This window comes from Chionomys nivalis, chromosome 16 (assembly GCF_950005125.1).
Source record: "Chionomys nivalis chromosome 16, mChiNiv1.1, whole genome shotgun sequence".
In the NCBI taxonomy this organism is placed as follows: domain Eukaryota; kingdom Metazoa; phylum Chordata; class Mammalia; order Rodentia; family Cricetidae; genus Chionomys; species Chionomys nivalis.
Window position 1 is genome coordinate 26,649,461 of NC_080101.1, and position 18,713 is coordinate 26,668,173.

At 46.3% G+C, this 18,713-nt stretch overlaps 1 protein-coding gene across 2 annotated transcripts in view; it reads left to right on the forward strand.

Moving 5' to 3' along the window:
• Positions 1-18,713, forward strand: part of Gne (glucosamine (UDP-N-acetyl)-2-epimerase/N-acetylmannosamine kinase) — a 47,116-nt gene that overhangs the window by 26,593 nt on the left and 1,810 nt on the right. For both annotated transcript variants that reach the window (XM_057790431.1, XM_057790432.1), the window contains exons 5-10: positions 2,039-2,251; positions 8,779-8,866; positions 10,111-10,321; positions 13,425-13,554; positions 13,850-14,071; positions 15,750-15,932. In XM_057790431.1, coding sequence (XP_057646414.1) covers positions 2,039-2,251; positions 8,779-8,866; positions 10,111-10,321; positions 13,425-13,554; positions 13,850-14,071; positions 15,750-15,932 — 1,047 coding nt within the window. The remainder of the gene's footprint in view (positions 1-2,038; positions 2,252-8,778; positions 8,867-10,110; positions 10,322-13,424; positions 13,555-13,849; positions 14,072-15,749; positions 15,933-18,713) is intronic.

The window sequence follows — 18,713 nt, forward strand, 5'->3', positions numbered from 1 at the left end:
GGCTAATCAAGATGTGAGAATTAGCCAGTAAGAGGCTAGAGCTAATGGGCCAGGCAGTGTTCAAAAGAATACAGTTTCTGTGTAATTATTTCAGGTACAGCTAACCGGGTGGCAGGACGGAGCCCCGCCGCTCCATACAACATTTAAGTTCTGAATAAGTAATTATAATCTATCTGCCTATCTCTGAATGATGTGTTCTGGTTGTCGTAACTTTCCAGGATGTGTACACTGCAGAATTAGTTCTCCTCTGTAATATGCAGTGTGGTGCGCATCTGTAGTCACAGCTACTCAAAGCAGAGGGGCGGATCCCTAGGGACACTGGCTCAAAGACAAAAAGATTCTGACTTAAAGAGAGATTGAGTCCTGCCCCTGCACATCCTCTGCTGTCCATGGAGCAATGTCAGTATGCGGCTTAGTGCCCCAGCATGCTTGCCGTTCCCAGGAGGGAGGTGGGCTCTTGGGAAGACTAGATTGCAACAGTAGCTTAGGCTTCAGACCAAAGTGGAGCCTTGGAAGAGGAGGACCTTCTGGAGCACCATGTTCTCCTGTGATTGTAGACGAGGATTGGCATTCAGGGAGGGAAGTGGCCAGTCATCTCCCAGGGCGTTGGAGTCCTGAGCCCATCTGCCTGTCTTCCACACAGAGAAACTTTTAAAAAGAAGAGATGCACACAGTTTCTGGTGCCTGGATGAGTTCTGTCCATTGAGAGCTTTATATGTTCACTGTCTGCCGTAGGTCAGATGAACCCCTCGTCCTCACATGGCTAGAGGATAATTGGCTGGAACACAGATCCTGGTGTGTTCGCACTCACCTGTGGTCCTAGCGCTTAGGAGGCAGAGGCAGGAGGATCCCAGAGAGGTGGCCCAGGGGTTAAAAGCTTGTGTTTCCCAGCATTACGTTATGCAGCTCACAACTGCCTGTAGCTATAGTTCTAAGAAGGATTCAACCCCTCTGGGCTCAATGAACACCTTCATGAATATGAACATACCCCCACAGAGACACCCATATATACACATAAGGAAAAAGGAATAAAACTAAAGAGCTTTTCTGTAAGTTGTAGGAAAAAAGTTTCAAGCTAACCTGGTCTATATATGAGAACTTGTTTCAAAAAATCAAGGAAGTGGGACTGGAGATGGCTCCTGGTTAAAAGTGGGCAGTGTATGCGGTGTCCCTGGGTTTGTTCCCACACGGCAGCTCACAGCGGTCTGTACTCCAGTTCCGAGGGGACTTGATGTCTTTTGGCCTCCACCGTCTCCTGCATGCACAAGGTACATACACATAAGTGAGACAATACATCTTTTTAAGAAATTCTTGCCATCCAATACTAAGAAAGAGACTGGGAGACATCTTAGTAGTTGAGAACTTGCCATACAAAAGTGTGTGTGAATTTAGGAAGCACCTGCAGGACATGGTGGCTTCCCTGTAATTCCAGCCTTAGAAGGCAGAGATGTGAGAAAACACACCACATCACACACACACACACCACACACATACACACATGGAAAAAGAAAAACAAGGGAGGGGAGATTAACTTTTTCTCATAGCCTTATATTGTTTCAAAGTGCTGTATTTTAATGAAATACCAGCTGTGGTGTGGGGGCCCCATCCACACTGCCCTGGAGTTTAGGGCACAAAGGTGAGAGTTTGTGGGAGTGTGAGCAGAATTAGGCAGAGCTGCTCTAATCGGCTCAGGTGTGGAGTCAGTGTCTTTCCTGCTTAGAAACTACTGCCTTCTTTGTAGCCCAGTTAAGGTGAGAGTTTGTACTGAGGTATTACGACAATATACCTGCTTTGCTAAGTGCTGTCGGAAGCCCCCAGCTGCTACTGTGTGAGCTAGATGAGACGCAGAAGCTGACCGCTCGTTATGTGCTGCTCGTGAAAATCCTAGCACCAAACACTGGAAAGATGAGTGGTTCAAGTGACTGTCTTTCCTAATAACTGGTAGAGGGTTAGGGCTGTACTTGCCAATAAAAGTGATTTCTTTGTCTCATTCGATTAAATGGTTGCATTTAATCATGTGATCTTTTAATTTTCCCAGGGAGCAAGGAGATGGTTCGAGTGATGCGGAAGAAGGGCATTGAGCATCACCCCAATTTCCGTGCAGTCAAGCATGTCCCATTTGAGCAGTTTATACAGCTGGTCGCCCATGCGGGGTGTATGATTGGGAATAGCAGCTGTGGGGTGCGAGAGGTCGGCGCTTTTGGAACACCTGTGATCAACCTGGGAACACGCCAGATAGGAAGAGAAACAGGTGCTTGCCTTTGCCTGCCTCTCAGCTGACTAGTGTCTCTGTAGCCGTGTGATTGACTGGTGCTGGCCGCGTGTTTCAAATTCACTTCACTTTTGAGAATTTCGCAGATGAGTACTGTATATTTACTCATTTCTACCCCTTTACCCCTTCTGACTCCTCCTGTTTTCCCCTCCACTCCTTTTCAAATTCATGGCTTCTTCTGATTTATTGTTTTACACACACACACACACACACACACACACACACACACACACCTTATTGAATCCATTTATTGGTTGTTTGTATGTGTTTAGGGCTGACCACTTGGGATTAGACAACCTATCAAGGAGCTTGTCCCTGGGGGAAACTGTCTTTCCCTCTTTCAACAACCAGCAGTGGCTGATAGTTCTTCTCTCTAGAGGTGAGCCAGTGACGGCCTATAGTTCTTCCGTCTAAGGGTGAGCCAGTGACGGCCTATAGTTCTTCCGTCTAAGGGTGAGCCAGTGATGGGCTATAGTTCTTCTATCTAGGGGTGAGCCAGTGATGGGCTATAGTTCTTCTATCTAGGGGTGAGCCAGTGATGGGTAATGGTTCTATCTAGGGGTGAACCAGTGACGGCCGATAGTTCTTCTATCTAGGGGTGAAGCTTTGTGGCATTTCCCCCATTCACGTTGTTATGTCAGCTGGGGTTGAATTGTGCAGGTCTTGTCCAGGCCACCATACTGTTGAGATTTAATGGTGCGGCTTCCCTGTCGTGTCTAGAAGACACTGTCTCACAGTAGGTGTCCTGGTCCGCTGGCTCTTAGAATCTGTTTGCTTCCTCTTCAGTGATTTTCCCCTGAACCTTAAGTGTCGTTGTTTTGTAGTTGCAGCAGCCAGGGTTGGCCAGCCCCAGTCACTTATTCTCTGCACTTTGACCACTTGTGAGTCTGTGTAATAGTCTCTGTCTGCTGCAAGAAGAAGCTTCTCTGATGATGGATAAGAGCTACACTTCCCTGTGGGGACAAGGACAGTTATTTAGAGCATAGTTAGAAATACACTGGCTAGGAGCGCGGCAGCAGTGGGCTCTCCTGCAGGGTCTGTGAACTCTCTAGCTGCTGACTCCCATTGAGTGGGCCTTGTCCAGTTTTAGAGCTGCTGGCTGCCCCGAGGTAAAACGCCACTACCACACCATCGGGACAACTTGTCCACAGCCATTGCTGTGCTTTGTTGGCTTCACAGCAGGCAGGACTATTGGGCATCTTGCATAGTGCCTTCCAACACTGTGAGCCAACGCTTAGGGAGGAGGCTCCTAGGTCAGTGCCAGCTTGATTCCTCTTCGTCCTCCATCCAAAGCACATGGGTGCTCAGCAATAGGTCTTTATGTTCCAGTTCTGGAAAGCAACCAAGGACAACAGCGATAGCTTGTTTTGTTTTGGGATCCTTTGAAGGCCTCTGACTAACAATCCCAAGGGAGGCTCCCATTCTTGGCACTGAGGTCTTTGTTAGATTGTCTATGGCTCTTTGTGTGTGTGGTGAGGGGAACATTGCCACCTCTTGTGGCATAACTCTACTTTAAAGTGTGTGTGTATATTTCAAGTAATTCTATAAAATAATGCATTTCCCGGGGCTTTTTCAAACATTCTTGGAGTTACTTATCTTTCCTTCTTCCCTCTCCTCTGTATTACCTTCCCTCCACACTCCCCAGCTCGAGCCTCCCCGTTTTCCCTCCCCCATATAGCACCTGTGCCACACTATCCCCCTCACCCCGTGATCTTCTGCTTCTCTGGCTCCTGTGGTTATTCCAGGTTATATACCAGGGCTAAAGACTGGGAGCTGGGATCCACGAGTCAGAGACAACACAGTGTTTAGATTTCTACATCTGGGTTCCCTCCCTCGGTAGAATGTTCTCCAGTCCCATCTGTTTACCTGCATATTTAGTGATTTATCAGCTCATCAGTTGAAGGACATGGGGGTTCTTTCCATTTCCTAGCTGGTCTGAGTAGTGTGGCAGTGAGCGTGGCTGAGCAAGTGTGTGTGAGCATGGCTGAGCAAGTGTGTGAGCATGGCTGAACAAGTGTGTGAACATGGCTGAGCAAGTGTGTGTGAACATGGCTGAGCAAGTGTGTGTGAACATGGCTGAGCAAGTGTGTGTGAGCATGGCTGAGCAAGTGTCTCTGTCGTAGGATGTCAAGCTTAGGTATCTCTCTGTATTAGGTATATATGTTTCATGTATAGCTTTCTATACTTAGGTATATATGTTTCATGTATCTTTCTATACTTAGGTATATATTTTAGGTATCTTTCTATACTTAGGTATATATTTTAGGTATTGCTCTATACTTAGGTAAGTATTTTAGGTATATCTGGCTACATGTTTTTGTGAACAAGGAGGTAAGTGAAGTGAATGGCCAATTGTAGCTTAATATCAATAAATAACACAGATGATTACCACATTCATAGCTCTATTTGCATTTTTATTGCTTTGTAAAATCAATTAGAGCTGAAGGGTTCTTAATTATGGTCTTTGGTTTAAGAGAGACTGTAGTTGGATGCGTCTTGAGTGTATGAATGCTAGTCTGTATTCGAGCCTGGTCCAGTATACTTTCAGTCTGCAGACTATGACAGTCCTGAGCAATGAAAGTGTAAGTAGGATTATTAATGCATTGCTAACTGAGCTATGCATGTTATTAGCATTGGTCAGCTTCTAATGCTGTGTACGTGCAAATATGTATCCGTAGCTAATGGGAAAATGCATGTCATTAATGTAAAAAGAATTGGACTAGAACTAAGGAGATTAGTTCCGGCTCTGCTGTTTCTTCCATTCTTTTTCACGCCACCCTACATTTCTATTATTGTTACGTCATCCCCAGAATATTACTTTGCTCTCTGTTTTATAGGGAAAAGAAAAGACCAGGATGGAAAGTCTTTCAGATCTGTTACAAAAACACTTAGGATGTATGAGGCACTGGGATATGGTGGTATCAGACTAAGGAGCTAAGGACACTGCATAGTTTGTAGAGTGTTCACGCAGCAAGCATGAAGCCTTGGGTTCAGTTCCCAGCACCGAGGCATGATGGTACACACTAGCAGTCAGAAGGCAGAGGCAGAGGGATCAGAAGTTCAAGGTGTCCTTGGCTACATAGCAAGTTCAAAGCCAGCTTATGCTACATGAGACCCTGCCTTTGAGGAAGAAATGGAAAGAGTGCTCTGTGCCTTGTGGTGGGAGGAAAGCTTTAGAAAAGGAGTGAGGAAGCCCAAATTACCAGAAAATTGGTGTGCTTTGGCTCTTGCTAGCATCCAAAAGAAACAGAAAAGCAGGAACAGGGAAAGTTAGCTTTTTCTGAATCAGAACTCAGGAGATGGGCGACCCAACAAAACTCATGGTAGTTTGTAGGGACCGCCAAGTGCTGAGCTCTTTATGACTGACGTTCTAGTGTGGTGGGGAAGATAAGTAAGCAGCCCCAAAAGAAGATACTAGGGTTTCTAGGTGCCGTGGATGGTAATGCAGTGTAATGGGATGGGCTATATTAAATGCTTTGGAGGCCTCTTTGAAAGGTGGCACTTTAGCTGAGATCAGGCAGAAGCAGGTGAACACTTTATGCGAAGGTTATAATTTTTTTTCTTTTTTGGACCAAGGATCTACATAATCTTGATACTGGGGAAACAGAAGGGTCAGCCCGATTGTAAACTGTTAGCTAAGAAGCAGATGAGAACCAGGTGTGGTGGCGCATGCCTTTAATGCCAGCACTTGGAGGCAGAGGCAGGAGGATCTCTGTGAGCTGAGACCAACCCAGTCTACATAGCAAGCTCCAGAACAACTAGGACTACATAGACCCTCTTTCTCCCTCTGCTCAAAAAATGAGAAGCAAACTTTTTCATCCCCAGATAGGGTCTATTTATGTAGCACTGGATTTCCAGGAACTTGCTGTGTAGACCAGGCTGGCCTCAAATTCAGCAATCCACCTGCTTCTGTCTCCCAAGTGCTGGGATTAAAGGTGTGCACTGTTGTGTGGTTTCTAGTTGGTTTTAATAATAAAAACCCGAGTCAGATATAGGGGTAAATGCTGAAAGGTCAGAGAAGCAGAACAGCCAGTCACTAATTCTTACATCTACGAAATCCTCAGACTGAATGGGGTGTCCTGTCTCTACAAGTCCTTAGACTGAATCCTGAGCTCCTGTCTCCTCCCGCTTTATATTCCTCTCTCTACCCAGCCATATCTCTTCCCATCTCCACCCCCCTAGTACTGGGATTAAAGGTGTAAACCACTACTGCTTGGCTCTGTTTCTCTTTTAGATTCATTTAATCTCATGAAGCCCAGAGCGGCCTTGAACTCACAGGAGATCCACCTGTCTCTGTCTCCCGAGTTCTGGGATTAAAGATGTGTGCCACCACTGCCTGGCCTCTGTGGCTGACTAGTGTGGCTAGCTCTGCACTCTGATCCTCAGGCAAGCTTTATTTGTCAAAGGACAAAATATCACCACAGTGCACTCCGCCCCAACTGACACAGACTTTTATAAGATAAAATACTGATGTACTTGTTTGCTTTCTTTTGCCATGCCAAACACTTGGGGAGGAAAGGGTTTCTTTGCTCTTACAGTTTATGGTTTTTTTATGAAGGGAAGTCGGGGCCGGAACTGAAGCAGAGGCCATAGAGGAAAACTGCTTGTTCCTTAGGACCTGTTCAGCTTGCTTTCTTATATATACGCCCTAGGACCTCCTGCCCAAGGCGGGGGTGGGGGTGGGGGGATGGACCTCAGTGGCGACCCAAAGGAAGACAGTGGTGTATTGAGATAGAGAACATTACGTGTGGATTTTGTTACTAAGGTTACCTAGTGCATGTGAGCTGCAAATGGAAGGAGAGCGCCAATGGCAATGTTTAGACGTTGTGCTGAGCAGTGGGGAGTGTCTTCATGACATGGGGACTCCGAAGAAACAGTGGGAAAGGGATGGAATGAAGAGATTGCTTGTTGCCATGATCAATTGATGCCAGTGAGATCATCAAGGCAGAGAAGGAGCTGGATTGTGTCAGGGAGATTTAAAGATGGAGGTAAGTTTGAGAATTGGTTATGGATGGTATATAGTAGGGCATCAATTCACTTGCTGGAACGGAGACCCCCCTAACAGCAGGAAATTACACTTTTTTCCTTCCTGGTGTGGCAGCACCACAGCCATCAGAATCAGCCCATGTTCTTGGTGGGTATTCTAGCGTTTTTGTTTTTGTCTAGTCTATATTTAGAAGAAAGGAAGGGTCATTTGTCTAGCCTTGAAAGTTGTAACTATTTCCTCTCACATCCATCAGAACCTGGTCATCACAGGCTACATCTGGCTGCAAGGGAAGCTGAAGAATAGCTTCTGGGTAGATACCCAGATTCCTAGATAAAATTTCCATCACTAGTACTACAAAAAGAAAAAAGATATTGTAGATAATGGCCCTATGCTATGATGGTATTTTAAACTAAGGAACTAGTGACATGCCCAGGGAAAATGTCTAAATAGGGCAAAACTGCAGCCCAGCGCCAACCTTGAAACTGTTCAGCAGTGAAATAGAAGGCCAGAAAAGAAAACAGAAAAGGCACTTTCAGTGATGTGATACCATTAGAGTCCAGAAGGAGACAGTTTCCAGGAGATGGTGCTGAAAGCTGATCTCGGCCCAAAGAAGAGGTCAGAGGAGCGGGGCAGGATGGTGCAGGTCTGGTGGCGCTCACCAGAACTCTGGAGACGGTCTCTGTGCTTCCTGTCTCTGCACTTAGCTAACTGCACGTTGAGTGGAGCCAGGGGCAGGGAGATGAATGTGTTTCCTGCGTATCTGCAGCTCATCGTCTTACCCATGCTCGGAATCCCTTCTCCTCCTGTCTCTCCTGGGCCCTACTTGACCACCAGTCGACTTTCTCTTCCATGTGTGCTTAACTCCTTCATCGAGCATGCTTAGACTCTCTTATTTTAAGAAACAAAAACAAAACCCTCCTTTGACCCCTCATTTCTCTCCAGCTACCTCTCTCCTACTCCTCTTAGCCAAGCCTGTTGGAGACCTAGCTATTTGCAATGTTTACTCTCTCACACGGGCCAAGAGATGTATAGAGAGAAAATGCCTGCCCAGCAGCTGGCTGGCCAGCCTTGCCTGGCTGCTGACTGGATGACTGCCTAGTTGAGAATGGGCTTGGAATAGGTAGGTGGGCAGTTTGTTGGTTAATTTACCCTACACAGGTGTGCTGGCACATGCCGGTAATCCCACTCAGGAAGGTCTTGAGTTTGAGGCAGCCTACACTGTAGAGCAAGACTGCCCCCCCCCCAAAGAAAACCAAGCCTCTGTGTGATCGTACACACCTGTAATCCCATCACTTAGGGGAGATTCGGGGAGTGCCACAGGTTAGCGAGACCTTATCTCTAAAACTAAGTAAATTCCTGTCTGATTTTTAGGTGGCTTTGTCTGCTGTAAGGAAGTCTCATCAGGAGTGCTTTCAGTCTGCCGGGTTTTAGGATTCAGTTATGGATCCGGTACATTGCTATTTGTTTTTCTTTGAATAGTCACACCAAGTCATTGTAACATGTCTGTGGATTTATTTAGGGGAGAATGTTCTTCATGTCCGGGATGCTGACACCCAAGATAAAATACTGCAAGCGCTCCACCTCCAGTTTGGTAAACAGTACCCTTGGTGAGTGTACAGCCCTTCGTTTTGGAGTGGTTAAAGGGAGCAGCTACCTCAGGCAGCAAAGGAAGCTTGCTCCATCACCATTTAACCATATATTTTTTTTAAATTAAAGATTTATTTATTATGTATACAGTGTTCTGCCTGCATGTATGCCTGAAGGCCAGAAGAAGATACCCAATCTCATTATGGATGGTTGTGAGCCACCATGTGGTTGCTGGGAATTGAACTCAAGACCTCTGACCTCTGGAAGAAGTTAGAAGCACTGACTACTCTCCAGCCCTCATTTAACCACCCTAACAGAACTTTTCTTCTTACATTAGCACACCCTTCACCCAGCCAGGTGGCGGTGGCTCACGCCTTTGATTCCAGCACTCAGGAGGCAGAGGCAGGAGGATCTCTGCGAGCTGGAGGCCAGCCTGGTCTGCAAGAGTTTCAGGACAGGCTCGATAGGTAGAGCAAAACCCTGTCTTGAAAAACAAAAATCAAAACAAAACAAACAATTAGCGCATCCTAGCAGCTGGGACGACAAGATATCACACCCCTCAGTGCTCTGCCCAGGTTCCAGTAGAGAAGTTTCAAGATTTACTTCTATTAATTACAATTGTACTACCCCTACAGTGTGTTTGTCTGGTATAATTTGACCACATATTATAAAACAATGTATTGGAATCTTTAAAACTTAATTTTGGCTGCCCTTCCTTCTATTTCAATATGATAATTTCTCAGAATTGTAAAGAAAAAACTTTAAGAAAAAACTTCTAAAATAGCAAATCCCAAATTCATGTACTAAGTTATAGTGTTGTCAGAAGGTCCAGATGTTACGGTACTTAGTTCTATTTAATTATGACTTGTGGGATTGTTGTTGTGTTTTCGTTTTTTTTGTTTTGAGACAGGGTCTCTCTGTTGTACAGCCCTGGCTGTCCTATAACTTACTATATAAGCCAGACTGGCCTCAAACTCAAAGAGATCCCTCTTCCTCTACCTCCCAAGTGCTGGTATGTGTCACACACACACACACACACACACACACTGTGGGGATGATGTTTTATTTCATTTTCTTTTGTGGTGCAAGAGCCTGAACTCAGAGCCTCATACACACCAGGCAAGTGCTCTACCACATCTATCAGTGCCCAGCCCGGAGAAGTTATTTTAAAAAGTACCTGAAGACTCCGATTTCAGTGCCCTTGGTATCCCCTGTCATACACAGCAAAACCATTTCACTGAACTGACTTCTTTGGATATTCCAGCTCAAAGATATATGGGGATGGAAATGCTGTTCCAAGGATTTTAAAGTTTCTCAAATCTATTGACCTTCAAGAGCCACTACAGAAGAAATTCTGCTTCCCTCCTGTGAAGGAGAACATCTCTCAAGACATTGATCATATTCTTGAGACTCTCAGTGCTTTGGCTGTTGATCTTGGAGGGACAAATCTCAGAGTGGCGATAGTTAGCATGAAGGTAAAGTCATTGCAAAACATTTAACTTTATATCTCACATGAGTGGTTGATTTTTTTTTTTTTTAAACAGCCCTGGTTGTCCTGGAACTCTTGTTGTAGACCAGGATGGCCTTGAACTCACAGAGATCTGCTCGCCTCTGCCTCCTGAGTGCTGGGTTTAGAGGAGTGTGTCACCACGACCAGCTGAGTGATTGATTTTTTTTTAAAGATTTATTTATTTATTATATATATAAGTATATATAATAAATAAATATGTGTTCTGCCTACATGTATGCCTTCAGGCCAGAAGAGGGCACCAGATCTCATCATAGATGGTCCTGAGCTACCATGTGGTTTCTGGGAATTGAACTCAGGACCTTCAGAAGAGCATGCAGTGCTCTTAACCGCTGAGCCATCTCTCCAGCCCTGAGTGATTGATTTTTAAGATGTTTAAGTGGGAGTAGAACTAGAAAGCATACAGGGAGTTTGTCGTCATTTGCCTGGTGTGCTAACTTTGGAATCCACTACAGTATTTTTCTCATATCTACTGGTGGTTAACATTTCAAGCTGGTGTGGTAGCTAATGCTTATAGTCCCAGTACTTGGGAAGCTGAGGCAGGAGGATTCCTTGTCTCATAAAACAAAAAATACAACAAAATAGACATTAGGAATCCAGTGTGGTAAGTCTGGAGTTGGCAATGGGGAGACCCCTGTAGACATGAGAGAGGGCTTTGCCACTCAGGAAGACAGGAATTCTATAGTTGTAGACACCATGAGTGTAGAGTCCAGTGATTCTTCCCCACCAACAGGTGAAGGAATGTGCTCTTGTAGAGCATGGTCAGCTTATGCCTCTCCAGTTTGCATTTTCACAAGGCTGATCTTCCCAGAGTACCACATATCCCTTCACCCTGCTAACCAGCACACTGCTGGAGCTCTGGCAGGTGAGAAAGCCTTCGTGCAAACAGCAAACTGTGTTAAAATGATCTCTTACTGACCTTATGAGAAACAGGTTTCCCAGGAAAATCAGCTTGCAGCATCATAGATTACATGTAAAGTTTCAAGAGTCCTTGAGAAGTAGCAAATATTTTAAACACAAATCATTAGAAATTTGCTAATATTAGGTCAATTAATGAAAAGAAAAACAAAACATAGCTTTCTCAAGAGAAGCCAAAAGACCTCCCTATACTTTAAAAAAGTTAATAGACTATTCTCTTAACATAGGATTTTTATCAGTGACCAAACACCTTTTTAGAGGTGAAATTATAGAGACATTTCTATTGAAATCAAGGAAAAAAGTTTTCTGTTCTATAAGAAATAAAGCAAGGAACAGCAAAAATAGAGATTATACATAACAAAAAATATTATTGATAAGCCATAAATTAACTGGATTATAGTTAGGATGATCCGGTAAATGGCTGAATGTTATGATTAATATGTATCAGTAAATTTCTGGTTATGTGAATTTGTGGCAAAGATCTTGGATCCGTTTATGTGACTGCATCAGATATGTCTGCACACTAGCATTCCTCAAACGCTGTGATCCTCCAGGTTCCTGGCTCCTGCCCAGACTAATTGAACTGGACCTCTGGGGACAGCGCAGCTGTGCTCTGCTGACTCCATCACACAGTAAAGATTAGAACCATTCCTGTAGATTTATTTGTAATGATAAACAGCTTTAACCCTTGTGTTTGAAGTGTAAAAATCCATTAATACAAATGAATATGAAGGGAAAAGGAGATCCGATTTAGAACAACCAGATTCCAAAGAATAATCAAAACCATAAAACTCTGATTTATATAAATAAAGTTATGAAATAGTACCATACAAAGGCCTGGAAAAGTATCCTTGGTGAAAGTGTTGAGTATTTTCAAATGTCAGCCCCTCACAAATTGGATTATAAATTCAGCATAATTATAGTCAACATTTCAATGGGATCTTAAGTCATCTTAAGCTATTGAAATTGGCTTTCTGTTTTTGGTTTTTTGAGACAGGGTTTCTCTGTGTAGCCGTAGCTGTCCTGGAACTTGATCTGTAGACCAGGCTGGCCTCAAACTCAGAGATCTGTCTCCTGAGTGCTGGAATTAAAGGCTTGTGCCACCACCGCCTGGCTTGGGATTTTTTTTTTAAATAACATCATTCTGAAACAAAACAATACACAGTTGAGGGGAGTAAAAACAAAATAAAACAAAACCCCAAACAAAAAACCCTGGTACAGTGGCCGGGCGATGGTGGCATACGCCTTTAATCCCAGCACTTGGGAGGCAGAGGCAGGCGGATCTCTGTGAGTTCGAGGCCAGCCTGGTCTACAAGAGCTAGTTCCAGGACAGGAACCAAAAACTATGGAGAAACCCTGTCTTGAAAAATTCAAAACAAAACAAAACAAAAAACAAAACAAACAAACAAAAAAAAAACCCTGGGCCGGGCGGTGGTGGCACACGCCTTTAATCCCAGCACTCGGGAGGCAGAGACAGGCGGATCTCTGTGAGTTCGAGACCAGCCTGGTCTACAAGAGCTAGTTCCAGGACAGGCTCCAAAACCACAGAGAAACCCTGTCTCAAAAAACCAAAAAAAAAAAAAAAAAACACTGGGACACTAAGACTAAGAAGGAGGGACTGTCTGTTCAGTATTAAGTCGCAGCACACAGCAGTGTGATGTGGTGTTTGCCAGTCTACACAGAAGCTTGCCATGAGTTGAATGTTCACGCCATTACCACTCTAGATAAAGTAATGGCTGACGTGCAGACATGAGGGTGACCATTATTTGCCCCAGTATTGAAATCAGACAGTGTGTCAACCTGGAAAGAGGAATTAGGACCTGTAGTGAACTAGATTTACATTGCCCACTGTTGACCACAGGCCTAAGAGAGTCTTCCTCGATGGCTACGGGGTTGCTGTTGTTTCAACAACCTTGTGTTGGGATGGGTTCCCGGGAATTACTTAGGCTCATCCAGGGACAGGCCCTCTGTACACACACAGTTACTCTGCGTGCACAGCAAGGGCTCCACAAGGGCTGACTGTCCCGGGAAGGACAACTATTACATTCACAGACTGTAGAGGGTAGGATGTAGAATGTAGTAACTATGGCCACTGAGCCGGACCTGTGTTTTGTTTCTGTCTCTCCTTCTAGGGTGAAATAGTTAAGAAGTACACTCATTTCAATCCTAAAACCTATGAAGAAAGGATTAGTTTAATCCTGCAGATGTGTGTGGAGGCTGCTGCAGAAGCTGTGAAGCTGAACTGCAGGATTCTGGGAGTAGGTGAGGTTTTACATTACAGATCCAAGAAATGCACCTCTCTGTGTTCACGGGTCAGCACGTTCTTACCCTTGACCTCAGGCCAGGGTTCCACTTCTCATGCCAGCAGGCACTGGGGAGACACGTGGGAGGCTCTGTTGTTCTGCGGGCACTGTAGACTTTGCTCAGGACTGACTCCTCGCAGTCCTTGGCAATTTGCAAGGAGATGTGGGATGAATTGATTTGCAGCCAAGAAAGTTGGCAGGCTTTCCTAAAATAGGTAACCAAAATTGTCCTCTCTGTTTGGGGTGGAGCTCAGGCATTTCCACAGGTGGCCGTGTGAATCCCCAGGAAGGAATTGTGCTGCATTCAACCAAACTGATACAGGAATGGAACTCGGTGGACCTCAGAACACCCCTCTCTGACACCTTGCACCTCCCTGTGTGGGTGGACAATGACGGTAACTGTGCTGCCATGGCGGAAAGGAAGTTTGGCCAAGGAAAAGGACAGGAAAACTTTGTGACGCTCATCACAGGGACAGGTGAGAAGGAGCTTTAGAATGGGCTTCACCCCGCAGGGCTGTGTCTTAGCCTTCACTTGTAGCTGGAGTGGACCACTATGCACACACGCCCTTTCCTGAGCAGGTAGTTCAGTGGTAGGAGCCTGTGTCCACCACACGGGAAGCCCTGAGTTCTGACCCCAGTACCACCAAGATGAAAAGGAATAAAGAATTTTAGCCAGGCATGGTGGCTTACACCTGACATCCCAGCACCTGAGAAGCAGAGGCAAGAGAATTGCTGCAAATTTCCAGGTTAACCTGGGCTACACAATTCTTAAATTTTGTGTGATTCCACTTTCGTTGTAGGCTCCTATTGTTTGTTTGATGTTTCGGTTGAGAAAGATCTCATGTAGCCCAGCCTCCTGCTCCAGCCTTCCAGACTCTGGCTACAAATGGCACGCCATCACTCCTTACTAAACTTGTGTTTTCCACGCAAGTCCTCTTTTTGTGTTAACAGTTTTAACAAGTCTGAATACCATTTTCTAGCTCAGAGCAGTCAGCTACAGTGAGAGGGAGAAGAATGAATTGAGGAATAAGTGCCAAAATAAGTAAGACATGGAGACAGGAGGCCTGGCTCAGCAGTGAGGAGCAGCGGCTGCTCTTCCAGAGGACCCAGGCTCGAGTCATAACCATACAGTGGCTCATGACCATCTGTAACTCCACTCTCTGGCCTCTGCAGGTACCAGGCACACGTGTGTTGCTCTTAGATACATGCAAGCAAAATGCCCATACACATAAGATTGAGAGTTCAAAAGGTAATAAATGGCAGGATGCTCTTACAAACAGAGGCTTCTAAAGTAAAGTGTACTTTGCCTCCATAGTGAGAGCTAATGCATTAATGCTCCATAACAAGTCATTGGTCTTTGTGATTTAGAATGGCAGAATTTCAGATTCCATGTTTTGTGCTTCTGGAAGTAAGCCCTGTAACACAATTAGACAGACTGTCTTACCTTACCTTCCCTTGAAGCAGAGCTTGCACAAGGACTTAGACGTGGACCTTTTCTTGTGGAGGTGGTGGGAACGGTAAATGGAGTGAAACCACTCAGGGGCGGACCACCCAAGTCCACTCGGGCAGACCACCCAGATCCACTCAGGGGCGGACCACCCAAGTCCACTCAGGGGCAGACCACCCAAGTCCACTCAGGGGCGGACCACCCAAGTCCACTCAGGGGTGGACCACCCAAGTCCACTCAGGGGCGGACCACCCAAGTCCTATTAGGGGTGGACCACCCAAGTCCACTTAGGGGCGGACCACCCAGGTCCACTTAGTGGGCGGACCACCCAAGTCCCATCAGGACAGTAAGGGCCAAGATCTCCCAGGATACCAAATAAGTTTCCCACAGCTCTGTCTGGAGTTGTCTGCTTCCTGCGGCTCCCGTCTCACCTGGGGACCAGGCTCTCACCAGTGACCTCACTCCAGTGCACAGAGTAGGCAGTGAGTGCTGGAGGGACCATCGACCAATACAAGATGGGCCAGATGCCACGACTGGTCTGGTCACAGACACCAGATCTGCAGCAGCTGCTTCCTTCCACAGTGGCACCAAATAAAGTCTCGGCGCCTAGTGAGACATGGGCATTTTATAAATGCTCAACAGCTTGGCTAAACAGCCTAGCTTCCTGTTTCAGGGAGTGCCACATGGTGACTTGTCTCTCACTGCAGGGATTGGTGGTGGAATCATCCACCAGCACGAGCTGATCCACGGCAGCTCTTTCTGTGCGGCGGAGCTCGGCCACCTCGTGGTGTCTCTTGATGGACCTGACTGTTCCTGTGGAAGCCATGGCTGTATTGAAGCATATGCTTCTGGGATGGCCTTGCAGAGGGAAGCAAAGAAGCTCCACGATGGTTCGTAGCCCTTTCCCGCAGAAGTGACTAACCAAATGCAGACAGTACCTGGGAGTAGATGTTACAGGGAGCTAAGCATGGAAGCCATGATTCGTCCAGGGCATCCTTGGTCCTGACTCAGGTTTACAGAGCACACAGGGACATCTACAGCTCCAAGACATCAGGGAAGAGTTCTTTCAGTTGTTTCTCAGCCGTTGGTTGGCACAGGACCCAAACTCCATATACATTTTAGTGATGAAATAAACAGTGAACATCTTAGAATTTCCATGTGCCAAATGCACAGAGAACGATGGCCAAGGAGGTGGCTGCCTATGCAGAGGGCACTGGAGCCTTCCCTGCCCTCCATACAGGGCACTGGAGTTCCTTCCCTGCCCTCCATACAGGGAAAGGAGGGAGTAGTGGCACCATCCTGGGAGCTGAGCTGTAGAGAACACGTGAATCAGGAAGGCAAGTCCGATGCCAACAGGAGTCTTCCAGGATGGAGACAGTGGGGTCGGCATGTGAATGGTTCAGGGCGCGAGGAGGACCAGTGGGTCAGAGGAACCACTGAGAACCTTCGGGAAGCGTGATCTGAATTTCAGGGTCCTCAATGAAGCATAACCTTTTGATTTGTTGTTGTTGGTTTTTAAGACGGTTTCTCTGTGTAGCCCTGGCTGTCCTAAAGCTCACTCTGTAGACCAGGCTGACCCTAAACTCAGAGATCCGCCTGCCTCTGCCTCCTGAGTGCTGGGATTAAAGGTGTGCGTCACCACCGCTGGGCAATCTCTCGATTTATGAGAGGAAAATGGTGGTTGCCTAGAGGATGGCTTCAGTAGAGTTGTTATAGAAGGACTTTTAGTTTTCTGATTGGGCCATTTGGAGTTGGGAAAAACAGGTCTAGGTGTCAGGTGGCAGGGGGTGCTGGGAGCTATCCATGTGCAAATACTTAAGAGGCAGGGATTCAGGGAGGTCACAGGTTTCGAAGTGGTTGTTACAGCTGGGACTGAGTCAAAGGTGGGATCCTGAGAGATCAACCTGTGAGTGCAGAGAGAGGCCCCAGGGGAGGGCGGTTTAGAGGGTAATGTCAGGACAAGTATAAAGTCAGAGTCTGTTGGCCTCGTGAGAAGTGGGAGACAGCTGAGGCTGTAGCTGAGACCCGGGGAGGAGAGCATGAAGTGACACCTAAGCAGGAATGGTAGGAAGTGAGACCATGTCTCAGAAGAACTTGGGTTGGGGGGCTGGAGAGATGGCTCAGTAGTTAAAAGCGCTGGCTGCTCTTCCAGAGGATGGGGTTCAATTCCCAGCACTCACGTGGCCGCTTACAACTGTCCGTGTCTCCAGTTCCAGGGAACCCGACACCCTCACACCAGTGCACATAAAACCAAATAAATTATTTTTTTAAATAATCTTAAAAATAATTTGAAAGGTGGGAGGCTTTATTTTATCTCAGGTTCAGGCTTCAGTCCGACTAGTCAGCCCACGGCAGCACAGTGCATCGCGGCTGAGCGAGGCCTGTTCACCTCGTGGATAGGAGCAGAGGTAGGGCTGGGGACCCAGTATCTGAGTGCTTCCCTAGAAACCTAGCGCACCCAAACACAGCAGTCCTGGCTGACAGAAAGACAAGGGCTACAGAGAACAGCAGGATGGCTTAGTAGAGTGCCTGCCTCACAGCAGGAGGACTTCATTAGGTCTCAGCACCCACATCACACCAGGCATGGTGGTGCACAGCTACAGTCCCAACAGCTGGAGTGAGGAGGGCCCCTGGGGCTTGCAGGCCACAGTCTAGACAGAACAGTGAATTCCAGGTTCATGAGAGATCCTGACTCAAAATATAAGCTGGATACCCAAATCCACTTCTAATCTAAACACACACACGCACACATATACACGTGTACATACCTACAAAAACACAGCACCCACACAGAAAATGTCTGTTTATTAAGCACTTAGTCTAGTCAACTTTGTTCATAATCCATGTCCCTTGTCTATAATTAATTCATAAAATAACTCTAGGCATTATTATCCCAACCTTCTAGAAAAACCTATGGAAATGAAATGGCTTGTGCAGCCAGTAGTGACCACTGGGGCAGATCTGAGCTGGTACTGGCCAGACCTGTCACTCCGGCCTCTGACACTCAAGGCCTTGCTGGAGCCTTGTAGACCACCTCAGGGCTCTGGCAAGGGTGCAGCACTGGGTCTACATGAATGAGGGTAGAGACAGAAGGAAGAGTGGGGTGGGGAGAATAACGAGGGTTTAATATTGCAAGTGGGAAGTGAAGGAAACAGCAGGCAGGGAGGCTGTATTCAGATCTGCGTGAAGTTCAGACTCGACAGCAAGAGGTAGCAAAGGCTTTGGGGCAATATGTTGGGGCTGTTTTACTCTTAGCTCTTTTGTTCTTTGTTCTATTGGCTTTTTGAGGGACCCACCACCCAGCTCCAAAATAAATCATACACAGAGGCTTGTTTCTTGCTAGTTTTCTTAAATTATCTTGACTACCTTTTGCCCCTGGGCTTTTTCCTTTTCTTCTGTGTATTTTCACTTTCACTCTTCTTACTCTGTGGCTGGCTGGTTGGCTGGCCCCTGGCATCATCCTCTTCCTGTTTCTCCTTCTATTTATACTCTGCCTGCCAGCCCCACTTATCCTTGTCCTGCCTTGCTATTGGCCGTTCAACTCTTTATTAGACTGGCAAAGAATCACAGGCTTCACAGAGTCAGACAAATACAGCATAAACAAAAGTAACACACCTTAAAATAGTGCTCCCCAACAGCAATGTGTGGGTGTTTGCATGTGCTGAGTAGCT